The 15,498-nt window shown below is 36.9% G+C and overlaps 2 protein-coding genes and 1 long non-coding RNA gene across 3 annotated transcripts in view; 1 reads left to right on the forward strand and 2 right to left on the reverse strand.

Annotated features, from left to right (window-relative positions):
* The window catches only part of LOC144342269 (uncharacterized), a 67,103-nt gene extending 51,650 nt beyond the window's left edge, over positions 1-15,453 (reverse strand). Inside the window, exon 1 of the long non-coding RNA XR_013418738.2 lies at positions 15,302-15,453. This is a non-coding gene — a long non-coding RNA (uncharacterized LOC144342269). The remainder of the gene's footprint in view (positions 1-15,301) is intronic.
* On the forward strand, positions 1,563-4,721 carry LOC100373949 (uncharacterized). The gene is made up of 3 exons (XM_002730598.4): positions 1,563-2,496; positions 2,883-3,156; positions 3,541-4,721. The coding sequence occupies exons 1-3, from the start codon at positions 1,952-1,954 to the stop codon at positions 4,189-4,191; spliced, it is 1,470 nt and encodes a 489-aa protein (XP_002730644.2). The 5' UTR covers positions 1,563-1,951; the 3' UTR covers positions 4,192-4,721.
* Positions 4,711-7,860, reverse strand: LOC146732786 (uncharacterized). Its single transcript, XM_085492131.1, has 3 exons — positions 7,279-7,860; positions 6,690-6,944; positions 4,711-6,437 (listed from the first exon to the last, which is right to left on the reverse strand). Exons 1-3 carry the CDS (start codon positions 7,721-7,723, stop codon positions 5,494-5,496), a joined length of 1,644 nt encoding a protein of 547 aa, XP_085348257.1. The 5' UTR covers positions 7,724-7,860; the 3' UTR covers positions 4,711-5,493.
* Positions 15,454-15,498: the final 45 nt, after the last annotated feature.

Here is a 15,498-nt window from a genome sequence, read left to right on the forward strand (position 1 = left end):
GGGTGTCTGTCTATTTACTATACATGCTTTAATTTTCGTTTTAGTTGACTTGTACTTTGAATAATTTTGAATAAAAATATTTTCCACAAGGGCGGGGTGTCTGTCTATTTACTATACATGCTTTAATTTTCGTTTTAGTTGACTTGTACTTTGAATAATTTAGAATAAAAATATTTTCCACAAGGGCGGGGTGTCTGTCTATTTACTATACATGCTTTAATTTTCGTTTTAGTTGACTTGAATAATTGTGAATAAAAATATTTTCCACAAGGGCGGGGTGTCTTTTCACTATACATGTTTTAATTTTCGTTTTAGTTGACTTGTACTTATTTTTAATAAAAATATTTTCTAAAAGGGCGGTTTGTTTACTATACATGTTTTACAGTGGGCGCAAACCAAGCGAGACTTTCTTAGCGGCACTGTTTTGAAAACGATTTGCTACATTTTGCGACAATCTCACTTTTCCTTGCAACACTCGATTATCGACAAATTATGTTTGGTCTCGATACGTATTATGGCTGAGTGGTTGTCTGTTTTCACATTGTAACATTATAACACAACCACGAAGCTCTTGGATGCTAGCCCTGAATACAGTGCTGTGTGTACGGGAGCGCGTTTGGTTGTTAGACGACCCCACCACAGCCCGGCGTACCTCCATAGACTGTACGCAGGACTACCTAGATCCATGATACGATACAATATAGCACAACAATGAGAAACATGCTTTTTTTTCACATGAGGTAAATAATTTCCGCGTAACTACGGGAGTCTCTCGCCACACTTGCACAAACTTTTCCTGTCCTTGTCCTTCGACAATGTCGGCACATTCGTAGGACTGTCACCCCCATGGATCGAATGGTATTGTCCTATTGTTAAACACTAACCAAAACAAGTAACCTGTAGAATACTGTGTGGGTAATATTTTTTATATTGATTTTTGTTGCATTTGCAGCAAATAGTTACCAAACAATGAGAAATCTATAGGATTGAATATACCCCACAGCTGGCTTCACATGCATTGTTCATAGTTCATATGGTGCTTACACCAGGATTTAATTACAGCACCTAGGCGGTATGTGGTTACAGCTTAATGTTCGAGTAATCGCAAGAAATTGACATGACAATAGAAATTCATTAAAGAGTGCCACTCCCATGCAATTAACAGCGAGTGAAATTCCTGGGATTGAAACATATATTTTGAAGTCACTGATGTAGGCAACGAATAACTGCAAGTTGACATAAAGACGAGGTAGTTTATTTAATCAGTGGTCAACTAGAGGCTGAAATTATAATTAATTTGTTTATTTCAATTTCTCCTGACGTCAAATAGAATACACTGGTGAAACACGGTAGTAACTGTGGGTGAAAGGATGTTTTGGGGTGTAGTTTACATTGTATATGGAGTGGTAGGGTCGGGTGTAATGTGTTCATTTCCAACTATTATGAAGTCACGTAGAATTTCACTTAATTTATTTTTGCTGACATGTTTTCAAGCATTACATGTGAATCTAATTTTCACTGCGCTGTGTCTCAATATAGTATGAGGGAAATGGCATATTCACTGGAATTTATTTCAGGGGAAAAATGTTTTCAGTGATAATGAAGTACTAAGTATTATGACAGATACCCTCCCCGTGGCTTTCATTGCGTATGGAAGTTATTTTCACGAGTGATGCGGTGTATCCTGCTGCCGTACTTTCACGAGCGAAGCCACGGGGAGGGTGTGGGGTTGTTATTATACACATGTCCCATATTTGATTATTTCATATTAAAAAAAGAACGTGCAACAAACCGGGATAGAAATTTAGATCGGGGAACCCAATTCTCGCGTTTCACAATAAAGTGCGCCCTCGGCGGATAACCTGGAAAGACGCATTTCTCACTTCCGGTGTCGACATCGCAATAATGGCGCCACCAGCGGAGAACGTTGAACGTTGAGAGGCTTATTTGCATGGCGGTCTTCTGTGACTTTAGTCGTCTGCGAGTCCCCGATTTAAAAAAATATTTAACTGATCGTCGTATACCATGTGCTGGGAAGAAGAAAAATGAGTTGGTTGAATTGGCACAAAAAGCAAGCGGTATATACGATGTTATTGAAGACTGTGATCATGATGAATCAGAGAGGAAACGCCGGCGGGTGTTAAATGCTGACGGGACTGTTGCTGTTGACCTGAATGGTAAACAAGTGGTGTGGACACGAACACTTCATTGTCTCCCGAAAGTTGCGCTTGGTGACGTGTTTGCGTATTTAATAAGAAACTGCGAGTGGACACCGGAACGACTGACAAAATATAAACATGACGATGGGTATCTTATGTTTAAGGATAACCATGTAGAGGACGTTCTTTTAGGAAAGGTGTCTGGGCACATAGATCACGTCTATGTCAAAGCTGAGGTGAAACCGGAACAACGCCAAACTGCTCAGCGGTACGCAACATGGCTACTTCTTTCATCAGATGCTGAAGTTATGTCCGCCGGTTGTGGCTGTGTTGCAGCGTAAGTGTTACCAAACCAGTAATTGTTATAATTATCTTACATGTACTATGTAGTTCAAACATTCATATCTTTAAGAAGCTACATGTAGTGTTTTGTTAATATTAATGTACTGAGGCAAACATAATTAATTTGAAAAGATCTACATTGTTTACAAAAATTAGCATGTAAATATAAAGTTGTAAATAACAGTATATTTTAGTATTAAAGAATGCTTTAAAGTTTTAATCACTCCTTCCCACATCTTAGAACAAGTATAGTGCATGCCATCCATTTTCTCTCGTCCCCAGTTTTTAACTATACAAACTAAAATAAATTATGGTTATATGGTGAAATATTTGTTTATTGGTTTCCTCCATTAAAATATTTTATATTTATTTTTCTATTAGTGATGATGGTTCTTGCAAGCACACAGCTGCTCTACTATTTGCAGTAGCTGAATACGTAGACAGGCAGACTGACAGGGGAACTGCAGTAAGTACCGATGAGACTTGTGTGTGGACTAAGCCCCGCAAAACATCCATACCAGTTAAGGTGGAAGACCTAGATTATCGCAGAGATAAAACAACACCAAGGAAACCTGGTCCCCAACCTAAGAACTACAGACCACTGAGAACAGTGAACAATACAGACATTCTCAGGATTCAAGAGCATTTAAAAAGGGTGAGGTGCTGATTTTCTTAAGGGGTAACCATTTTAAAAATGGGGAGGGGCACTTGAGGAAATTGGATGTACATATTGTAAATTTTACTTTCTTCCCAACATGGTGGCAACATATTTTATAAACTAACAGCCTGTCGGCTGATATAGCTCCGCTGTATACTCTGAAAACAGATTGCCAAAAATATATATTTACCAGTGCCCCATCATAACATAAGAAACTTTGTTTGTATATAGATAAGTACAATTTCCTTTTCTGTCATATTGTTAGACAACTCTTTACCCACCACTTTATTTTAGGCAATAAAACAAAAGGGAAAAGAAAACAAGTCCCCTCCCCCTTATTCACTCAAATATGGATAGTAAATATGACTACATTTTTTCCAGGTATGTGAAGAATCTCATCCTGGTGCATTATTTCTGAAGTTAGTGAAAGATCCACAACTATTGCCTGTGACTAATGTGCCGACGATGCAAGAGATTTATACAACTTACAGATCTTCAGGAAGTAACATGATGTTTTTAGATTACTTAACCCAAAATACAACAGAGCAGCATGTAGAAATTCTAAAAAACCTTCTTCAATGTGATCCTGCATGGTATGAAGCCAGAAAGGGACGTATAACAGCAAGCATTGCTGACTTGGTGAGATCAGTGAGAGATGTTCACAAGTGTGAAACATTAGTCAGTAAGATTTTGGGAACTGCAAAACCTATTGAAAACAGTGCTGTAACTTTTGGTAAAGAAAATGAGCCGGTTGCAAGGCAATTATACTCAATTAGTGAGGTTAAGAAACACAAAAAATTTGAAGTTAATGAGTGTGGACTAATAGTAATGAAAAATAAACCATTTATGGGAGCATCACCTGATGGCACTGTTAATTGTTCATGCCATGAACCAAAACTAATTGAAATTAAATGTTCTTTTAAGCACAAAAATATTGCTGTTGAGAAAATACCTTGCATCGATCCCAAATATCATTTAGAACTAGTTGATGAAACTTTGCATTTAAAGCAGACTTCCCCATGGTACAGCTAGATACAATTCCAGTTAGGTGTGACAGGTATAGCATCTTGTGATTTAGTTGTGTACACACGTAAAGGAATACAAAAAATACCTGTATACTTTGATGTGGACAGATGGGAACTGTTACAGAGTAAAGCAGAACTTGTTTTTAATACTGCTGTACTGCCATTGCTATGAAAACACTTTGACCGCCATATATTATTCCCGCTTAAAATTCAGTGCAAATTTTTACACATTTTCCAAAATTTTCTGTACATTTCACCATAATTATGAATTATACAGATAGTATCAGATACTGCTTTTTGATCAAAAGGTTTGTAAATTATTATCAAGATTTCATGTGGGAGGAGCAAACAGTACAAAACTATTTTGTGTGTGGATCTACCTACCTATCCATATTGTTAGTCAAACTTTTAGTTGATACATGTTGTAAACCTACTCCAACTTGTATGATTACCTTTATTTTCACACACTTACACTATACTTTGGTATGAACAATACCATACATTAAAAAACACTTAACACTCAATATTTATTTTTATGTTTTTATTCAATGCAAGTAAGATGACAGATGAATAATGTATGTTTACTGACATGAATAAATTGTTACAAAAAAATCACAATGAAAATCTGTACGTTTCTTTTAAAAAAAATATATTTTATAGGATTTAGTATGTATCTCTTGGTGTGCTACCCATGTACCTGCTACCTTGACTGGCTGGTCACATACTCCAGAATGATACAACACGTACAGCCAATGGTATGAAATCCTACGTTGTAAGTTTGGCATTCAAATTATAAAAAAAAGAAAACTTATTTCAACATTTAGCTTGCCTGCTGCTAAAATTATGTACACATTTACCAACTATAAAAACTAGTGTCGTTTACCTATTTAGTATGATAATTTAATCTAAAAATTGGCATTTAAAAGTATGGTAACAGTAACAACTAATTTGTTAACGGTGCATCATCCATGGTCATAAATCGTGTGAACATATTCACATCATCTGAATTACGTGATTGCTAACCAATCACAATCTAGGATCAATATGTGTGACAATACAATGACTCCCACACAGGAAAAACATGCAATTTTAATCAGATTGGACCATGGCAGAAAAAAAAATTGATAAGTCTGAATTCAGTCAAACAATATGAAAGAACAAAAAACTAATCAGAAATCCAGATAATAATAAAAACTGGACTAGAAAATCATTACTGAAATACATATTTAGTACAAGTGAAGAAGACTTTTTTTTTCTGTAATGGTACATTTGCATACGTGTTGTAAAGATATACATTTGCATTCAAGCATCAGCAACTGTATTTACGCTTAACTGCCTTTTTGGGTACAACTTTAGACATTTTCAATGCTTGTTCGTTTTTAGAATAAAATAAGGGTCCTTTGAGATTGCAGAATGATGCAACAAGTTTAACAATCATTGATGCACAATCCTGTAAAGAAGATGGAATTTGGTGTTTCAAGATCCTCCAACATTTAACACGTTGGATTGCTCTTTCGACATGAATCCTTAGGCGTGCTATTTTTCTTGTTCGTCTAATTTCATTAACATTAAGTCTTTTACCTTTCCCATTAAGCCATTTTCTGGTGAATGGAGGAGCAATGAGAGCAGCATTTTTTTTTAAAAGTAAATCTTCTATATGGAAGCCTCTATCAGCCATCACAGCATCTCCATCATCCAGCTTTTCTATCAGTCCACTTTGTTCTGTAAGATACTTGTCAGAAACATTTCCTGACCACAGGTCACTTACAAATGTGAATGCACCAAAAGGTGAAACCCCAAACAAAACTTTGTATGTATTGTGACTTTTATATTGTGAGTAAGTTTTATATTGTTCATCTTTGTTCTTTGGCCGATCAATAAAAAATTCAGAACAGTCAATTACAACACGGGTATTGGGGAACGACTTTTTAAAGTCCAGTGGCATCCATCCTTGAATATTTGCTTGTGATGGCCAGACAAGTAATGCTGGCACTAAAGTCTGGTACATGTAGGAGATCCATGTGATTGTTATTCTTGATACAGTTGAGCAGCTTACATCGAACAAATCCGCTAGGAGGAGAAGTGGTAAATTTAGACGTAGTCTAATTAAGCACATAAGAAATTGGTAATAATGCGGCAACTGATGTTGCCTTCCTGGTCTTTGTCGCCCACTGTTATGATGATGAGCAGTACTCTCTGCACCTCTCCAGTACTTTAGTTGATCAACACCCCCACTAATTGAGTCATAAACACCTACAACAAAAATAAAAACAAATAAAAATATAGCATATGAACAAAATAAACAATGCAGTACTGAAAACATTACCTTAAACTATGTATTGTCACCACAGAAACTATATATTAAAACTGTACAAAAATAATAAACCAGTAGTATAGCAACACAAGCAATAACACATATACAAAATTACAACAATAACAATTTTGAAAAAAAAATGTTTACAAAATGTTTTAATATGAATGAATTTGATATTGTGAATGTCTCACCCTGAAGAATAGACTTTGAGTGCAATCCTGTATAGAAATTTACTCTCTCATCAGTCTCAGTTGCACAGTTGACTACACCTTGTCCTGGTTTTTTTGAAGATGGTGGTTTAGCTGTACTTTCTAGAACATTTATGTCATCCATGGTCATTGTGGTTTGTGTACTTATGTTAACCAAAATAGGAGATGCAGTATGGAGGTAATCATGATCCAGTGGTTGTGGTGTCTCAACAAATGGACAAACATTAAGCTGCAAACCTATATAAAAATAATGAAGACAGTTTGATATTCAGTAAATTGTTCACTTCAAATGTACAGTCACAAACGTTTGGATGCACAATTATAAATACGAATACTGCCTGATCACAAGCAGCTACCATATTTCTGTGTGAAATTAGTTGATCGTAAAAAACGCAATCCTTTAGAATATAACGAAAACGCTCTGGGATTCAGTGTTTGGGGACCACGTATCATATCATATACACATACTCGACATTAGCCAAACTAACTATACATCAACTAATTTGATTTACGGGCATCGAACGACATGTACGTTTAAAGTCAACAAAAAAATACAACTTACGTCCAATACCAGGTTTCTGCTTTATTGCAACCTCCAACTCTTTGCCAACAGTCGGTACCAATTCATTTGGGACGTTCTCACACACCTGTAAAATTGATGGCCGTGGTTGCCTAGCAGCTTGATGTTTATTCAACGGCCTTTGATTTACAGGTTTCCCCCAGTTGTTCCATGCAAAGTATTTGGGGTCACCGGACGCATTTCCCCACATATCGATCTCATCTTCATCAAAATGTCGGGAACAAAGTCTCGACCGTCTAGAAATATTCAGAATGTCCACTATGTTTTCATCTTTACTTTTTCCGCCACGTCTAATCAAATGTTTCCACCTTGCAATTGCGGTTTTTTCTTGCGGCCATTTTACCCACCTAATACCCTTCATCCAAGGATATTTGTCAAGGTTTCGAAGCTTCGATGTATGTGAATAGCATTCCGAGGATTCGCAAAGGAAGACCATGGCAATAAACTGAATTATTATATGAAAAACAAATTGACGAAATCAAATACGCGCGGTAAAACTTCAGAATAAAGATGTCGACAATTTCCCATGATGCTTTGCGTATCATATGCCTCTCTCTACAGCCCGGTAGGTGGCGCAGTGTATTGTGAAACGCGAGAATTGCCCATTAATATGCTCCAAGACAGTGCTGCGACCTAGCAACGCTTGTCAGCGTAGAACGCGTGTCGCTGTACGTGTGAAAATAAAATAATCAGACGTCTAATTTAAGTCATTGTCCGAATAAATAACTCGTGGATGTTTAAGCGCGGTGGTCGTAGCACAGCGCGTGTTCGAATTTCATGTAAATAAACAATGTATTTTACACGCGTTGTATACGTCGCTGTGAGTCCCATATCGAACAGGACGCGACACGACGACTGTCGCCCTTTAGTTGGGACCACGACAGAACCAGAACTTAAACTGGGCGACTACGATACACGGTTGATGTTGAAGTTAAAAGTTCCTCCACAGATCTGTACATTGGCAAACATGCCGTGCAACTGCGGTATTCCACTAACGGAATGACTTTCGTTGAAATCGGTCGTCGCTGACTCGTGAGCTGCACACTACAACCTCGTTTGTGATGTTGCTTGCTTGTCGTGGATAGACTGAGTCTTGGTTACAGGTTAAATTTTGCTAATTTGGCGTTGGTAATCTTTATTTGGAACTGAGTAACGCCGCAACGTCGCCAGCAGAAACCTCATGGTATATCGATGTTGATGGTTGCGGAGATTTTACTGCGGGTCCAGGCAGCGGGTGGATCTTCCGAGAGCCCTTCAAGATTTATAAAACTCAGATTCCAGGTGGTCAACAAACATTAAGTTCTCCCAATCCTAGTATTCTATGTGATGTACATCTAACATGCCAAAAATGCTGGTGAACGATTTGAACCTGACAAAAATACTTGAAATAGATACCAGGAAGGGGAGGGGGTAAAAGAAAAGTTATATAACATTTTATTATTCAATAATTTATTAAAATACACAAGTTTGTCCAACTCCCTGTGATACAACACCTCAGACATAGCTCATTGTCCTCGGCTGGAGTGTGGGCAAAAAGTTACTATTTGAATTTTTGATATCTTTTTTCATTAATGAGAAAGTTGACCCCGAAGTTAAAGTAACTGTTCAGCAGGAATGGCTTTTTAACTCTTCTGTGATTTTTTTTTGGGCTTGGCTGATTTTGTCACGGTTCATACTTGACAGGCAGGTCGTACCATCACTAATTGGAAAAACAATCCTGACCCACCGCTACCATGGCAACAGCCAAAGTCTTGTAATAGCAGTGCCCAAATGATCATGCCTTTTATTTTGGCTACGTTGCGCACTGGTAAGAGATCACCGGCGCCGACATTGTTACCACTGTCAACGGAATCCCAACACAGCTTTGAACTTTGAATAAAATGTAAATGCTGCTTCCAATCTAGAAAATACTATCGCAAAACGATTGGAAATTATACATTTAACGGTTGAATACGTCCTAACAATAAAATAAAGTGACTTCTAATGACTGCCATGTTATTTTGCAAACCTCGTATAAGGTGCCCGGTTTTAGTTATAAACAGACGTTAGCTTCACGTTCATGTCCCTTCCATGATAACAGCCGAAAACATATTGCTTGTTTTTTACCGGTTTTCATTGGCAACCGAAGTATTTTTATTTTGTAAACAAATTTTCGTCTGCTATTTTTATTCAGTTCAAATCGTTCAGCAACATTTTTGGCATATTAGGTGTACATCACATGGAATACTACGATTGTGAGAACTTGATGTATGTTGACTGATTTTTATCATAGTACGAAGTACCAGGAAGTTACTCAGTTCCAAATAAAGATTACCAACGTCAAATGAGCAACATTTGACTGGTAATCAAGATTCATGTAATCCATGGCTAACAAGCAACATCACAAGCGAAGTTGTAGCATGCAGTAAGACATCCCGTCAGTGGAGTACCGCAGTAACACGGCATGTTTGCCATCAGCATTGCATTCAAACGAATCACGTGGTGTGCCGTTCTCGTTCAAACCCGGGATTCGATCAATAGGGGAGTCCCATTAAAAAAACACATTGCAAATCATGCAAGTTCAACATTTTCAAACCAATATACTAAAACAGAAATGCTCAGAGATGTAAATGAAGGATAGATATTATTTTTCACTATACACATCTCTGTTGATACTATCCCTCACATATTCTACTCCCAATTACTCCTGCGTAAAATGGACTAGCCTCTTCATGTTGACATTCAGACTAAAATCACGTGACAGGCTGTTAAAATTGGCTGTTGCATACTCTTTCGCCGGTCTGGAAAATGTGTTTAATTAACTCACATTCAAGCAACAATGCAGATTTCCCAGTGGGAGTGAGACTATTCAAACTCTGCCACTAAAAAATAGGGGTGTTTTCAGCAAAAAACGAATAACCCTGGAATACACACAATATACTGAATTTCGGAACAAATCGTGCATTACTTATAGCAGCAGAATACCACAGAAATATCAGACTAAACATGTAAACACTATATATTGTATTTCAGCCTGAACCCTCTATATTGCAATTCAAGGAATTAACCCCATATGTGCATCCATTTCCCACCTTGGTATCACCCACCCCTGAAAACAAACTCTTAATACCACGCTGAAGCGTTTGGTAATAATACCACGCTGAAGCGTTTGGTAATTAGTAAACAATATGGCGGACTCGACTCGCCGGAATGCCTGGGCGTCGATCATAAAAAGTGTGGGTAGCTGCTCGAATTCGCCACTCCGGTTCAAATTTTGAGCATAAACGAATATTATACAGTACAAGGATTGCTGCCGCTGCCCCGCGCGTTAGGTATTCCCCCCTGTTCGCCTCCGCGCGTGCCCGGACACTCCCTCGCGTGTCCGGGCGTTAAATAGTAGGACCCAGAACTAGTGTACCGTTGCAAGTTGTTAAAATAATGAAATAAATATACTGGTATCATTGGATATTTGATTTAATTGTGAAACTTTCTAACAAAATGTTAACTGCTGACTTCGAACCCTCAATCAACAATTCCGCAGACACAGTATAAATTCCACAACGCCACGAAGATATTCGCCTGTTGCCTGAATTGATTTCGTAATATAGGGATCGCCATCGACACTTCAACAAAACTTACCTTGACTTGGGTCTTGTTTATCTCTTGAAACTGTTGAAGAAATTGCGCGTCGTCCAGTTTAAGACGTAAGTTATTTTATTATTTACTCATTCAGTTTTGCATGGTGGAGTTTTGTGAAGTTTATTATTTTTTCGCGACGTTCTTTGTTTACTTGTTTACGGTTTGAGGGATTTCAGTTTATTTGATTTACGTTTTTACGGTAGCTGTGAGCGGGACTCGAACCCACTGTCTTTTCAAGCTAATTTTGTTTTATTTTGATGGCACGCTTGTGTACCACGCCGCGACGTTGGTCGTTAAGTGGTGTTCATTTTTCTAACTACTCCAGTGTTCCGATGAGTTGAACGGAAAAGCCAAAATGATTGCTGGTTTCTGATTGCTTCGGTTCTGGTGAGGGTGTATCTAGTGTGATTCGAACCCATGTTGTTTGTAGTGGGCGTTGTTTTATTTCCCATGTTGGCTACGCCATAATATGCAACCACTTCCCCGTTGTATTGTGTTTTTATGAGTGTTTAATGATGTCTTCCTCACCCGTCACGCCATGACCCAGTTTCAACCACACGGCCATTTTGCAACAAAGTGCGTGACCCTCGGCATGACCCGACTGACTATATGATCGTTCTGTTCAACTGTTAAGCTAGGATTTATTACCGTTTTTATCATTATATTGTCACGTGATTTGTTTTACCTTATGTGTAATGTCTTAAGTATCTTTATTGTAATTTGTATACACCAATTCGACCACGATTTAAGGTCGTGTATTTTGTGACGTCACAAATTCGTGTGTAGGTACGGCTTCTAGAACCGTGCCCTAATTAGATATAGCATTTTAACACATTTAAAAAAAACAGTCAGGGTACTTTTGTTTACTTTGCATGTGTACTATGATTGCATTATTTGCTGTCTTGATAATACTAGTATTACAGTTTTTCAGTTTTATAGAGAATAACAAAAGTAGTTGTACGCGGATTTTCCTTTCCTTTCGACATTATTTGTCTGGGTTAATCTTGTTTCTTTAGTATCAAAGTATAGCGACATGCGTCACCAAGTGGAAAGCTTTGTGGAAATTCAGACACTCAGAAATAACCCTGCATGAAAGAAATGCATATTTTGTTTTAGATGCTACAGATTTACTTTCGAACTGAACTTCTGGCAGAATAGCAACTTTGCCTATCAAGTTAATTATTTATTGAGACAATTCAGTTGGTGGGTAAACAATGTTTATATTTTTTAATGTTTAACCTGCTGCTACGATTAATTTGTGAAGTTTGGGTTGGTATTTAACATTAATTTATAATCGTGTTATTGTAAAACTATTGAGATGATACCGCAAAGTATACAAGAAGAATTATACAGCCAAGAAGCAGTTGAGGTTAATGTAACCACGATTTTCTGTCTGCAAATGAATAACATGTCTTTTTACTACGAACCACGTTATTAAAGACTGTCATCTTATAGATACCGAGCTCAAACAAACCATAATTAATCTGTTAATGGTGAAATTTGTCAGACTTAGATTTAATTTATGAGTCATTTATATTTAGCACGAATGCGCATTCTACCATAGCTACGCAGGCGGGTGTTTACTCTGTATTACAGTAAGGGTCTATTCCTTCTGGTTTTTAACTCAAGAAAGGATCTGACCTTTGGAGCCCCTTAAATAATGGTGCTCAGTGGTGAATATTAAACGTATACGCAATGATTGTGTGTATGTCAAATGACAGTGGCAACAACTAGGTTACTCAATACACTTATAGTATTGTGATATTTAGTAGATAATATTTGGTAATCGTGGTAGAGAACCAATTTTGTTCCCAGGAAGGCTTTTCCTTAAATAGTTAAATTGCTTGATCAGTAGCATTAGAAAAACTAGAGGTCCTGTAAACACTGGCCAGTAAAACTGATTTGCCATTTACTTCACTCAATTCAACAATTAAATCTATAGATCATATACTCCTCCGTATGTTGAGCGATTGAGTTATGGAGATTAAAATGGTCATTATGGCTCAAAATCGTTCTCAAATCCGGTTGGTTGATCGGCATCGGTTGGCTAAGCCATGATTGGCTGAGATCTAAGGTGTGTCGGGGGCTCGTCGAAGGCTTGCCAACGCGAAACTAATCGGGGAAGCGTGCAAAACACGTCTTTTCATATTTAACGGGGAAGTTTCTGTGGGCCGTTCAAGCACAATCATTTTACCGCACACACCAGGTATGTCTTCTGTTTCTGTGTCTCTCGGTACCTCCTGTTTCGGTATCAGTACTGAGACAAACTATGGCGCCATGATGGCTTCAGCTCGACGAGCCATTTGTAGCTTCTCAATGCAGTTCGCATCACATTGATTCAATGATTACATTATGTGTTTGTATATGGTACCTAATAATGCTGTAATTATTAATTATTTAATCGTATACTAAACGTTTTTGACAACGCACAGCAAGTAAAATAAAACAATAAAACATGTTTTAAAATATAGGGAGGTGTAAGTAAGTTTCAAAGCTACTGCTAGTAAAAGCACTTTGTCAATGCAAACAGTGTAGATAGTGGTCCATTCAAAGGAATCTAAATATAGATATGATGTCAACAAGTCTGTATTCAAATACGTGCATGCGTTCCGAACCGTGACTATGATTTATTTACATTGCAATTATTTAACAAAGCCTCACTTCACAGGATAAATTGTTAGATTAACGATACAGTGGTATTTTCTATAAAATATTCTTTTAGGCGCTATTTATACTATTAACCACACTCGCAAAATCTTGTTTGAAAAAAATATACTGTAAAAATCTATGTTGCCAAAGTAATTCTTTAGCTGATATCATCAATAAACAAATCAGATTATTTGGCAAAATTTGGATTCAAGAATGCATTTCTATCATAAAAGAGTGACATGCATTAATTCCTGTTCAAGTGTTTGATTCATAACGCCATGGTGATGAACACACTTTTATTAACTCAGTATCGCGCCCCAATATACCCTTTATTTGTGATTTTAAATTTTAGCATTTCGATGTTTTTCTCATCTGTAAGTCAAGGGTGAATAAATAAATAAATAAATATATATTATATAAATTAAAATTGAATGATATTATTGTATTGTATTGTAATACAGTACAATGAAGGACATTCATTTTTTATGCAACAAAATGGGTGTTAGAATTCAAACTGACCAATCCAGAAATAGAATTTTGACGTTATTTTAAGTTCGAATTAATATCAATGTGAGAGCCAACATTATCCAATCAGCAAGTGCCTCACTTTGATTGCGTGGACTTTGCAGCTGTTATGTCACGTTGGTGCATGTCCACGTATACAAGGTTGAGTTCTTAAATTTTAAAGAAATGATATGATCTGGATTTACAATTATTTCACATTTCAATAGATTAAAAATAAGTAAATCATCTGCACCTTTGTATGCCATTTTAGTATACTCTGTCCATGTACAATAGACGTAAAAAGCAAATGCTGCTATTGGCTCACAATAGTATTCAATTCGAAGCTGTCGAAGTTAGTACAGTAGGGATATTGTGTATGTGTGTTCAAGCGTTCACTCTTTCAACTTAAGTATACAGCTATTGATGAAAACAAGTCATTTATATTTATAGACATTACCATTCAAATATGTGCCTCGGCCCTGAATAATGACATGTACATAAATTACAGTAATCGGAAAGTTCACTACAAATTAAAAATACAGTCAACGTAACCAACACTTTACCGTATGTAATCGCAATTAGTAATTACACTGTTTTATGATTCATTATTGGTATATACGCTATCCGCCAATTTATGAAGCTGACATGAAAGTAATGTTTGGTTTCAAAAAGTTATTTATAGCATCCTAATCTTACATTCGTACTTGTAATTTGACCTAATATATATATTTATATATATTCACCCTTGATCTTCTGTGAATGGCTGATTGATTATATAAGATTACTGCGATAATACTTTTGTGACGTCAAAGTGTATACGTCAATTCACGCCTAGTATCTCCTGTCAGTGTCGAATGAGTGTCGTTGACCCTGTGTCTAATTCTCTTAATGCTCTTGGTGTCTAGACGAATGTGACAGGAATTAAAATAAGGGCTTGGTTTGGTATTATGTTAACAAAAGGTTCGGTTGAAACAGGTTTGTTTAGGTTAATGCAGTATATTGGTATATAGGTAGATATAGAATGTCGCTTTACGAAATTGCAATCAGACTTCCTCATACATAACTTACTAATATGACAAAACTAATCGTTCACACGAACGAATTATATATTTACGAATTTGTGTGAATTCTAAACAGAAACTATTCAACTGTTTGCTGTATACTCAGTGTACAACACCACACCTTGTACTGAACTAAATGTACAGAACTACATGTACAGAATTGTGGACACTCATGCACCCACCTTTAGAGTAAACTGTCACCATTGAACCACATTCAGTTTATAATCCATGTGATGTTACCGTATCATACTGTGATTCTGTGTAACATACTCATCCAACAGTCGACAAAGTTTAAACAATGTCGACTAAAATACCTGAGGTGTTTACCGCCAAACAAATCACGTGAGTTACCTATTGAACAAACTGGTAATCTTAAATG

The sequence above is a fragment of the Saccoglossus kowalevskii genome, chromosome 17, assembly GCF_978046115.1.
Source record: "Saccoglossus kowalevskii chromosome 17, keSacKowa6.1, whole genome shotgun sequence".
Classification (NCBI taxonomy): domain Eukaryota; kingdom Metazoa; phylum Hemichordata; class Enteropneusta; family Harrimaniidae; genus Saccoglossus; species Saccoglossus kowalevskii.

Bases quoted from the DNA above. Each gene is read 5' to 3' on its own strand.
- LOC100373949 (XM_002730598.4), top strand. From the start codon at position 1,952: ATGGCGGTCTTCTGTGACTTTAGTCGTCTGCGAGTCCCCGATTTAAAA. The intron at 2,497-2,882 runs GTAAGTGTTACC...TTTTTCTATTAG, and splicing joins GGTTGTGGCTGTGTTGCAGC to TGATGATGGTTCTTGCAAGC. The intron at 3,157-3,540 runs GTGAGGTGCTGA...CATTTTTTCCAG, and splicing joins TTCAAGAGCATTTAAAAAGG to GTATGTGAAGAATCTCATCC.
- LOC146732786 (XM_085492131.1), bottom strand. From the start codon at position 7,723: ATGGTCTTCCTTTGCGAATCCTCGGAATGCTATTCACATACATCGAAG. The intron at 6,945-7,278 runs GTATTGGACGTA...ATTTTTATATAG, and splicing joins TGCAATAAAGCAGAAACCTG to GTTTGCAGCTTAATGTTTGT. The intron at 6,438-6,689 runs GTGAGACATTCA...TTTTTGTTGTAG, and splicing joins CTCAAAGTCTATTCTTCAGG to GTGTTTATGACTCAATTAGT.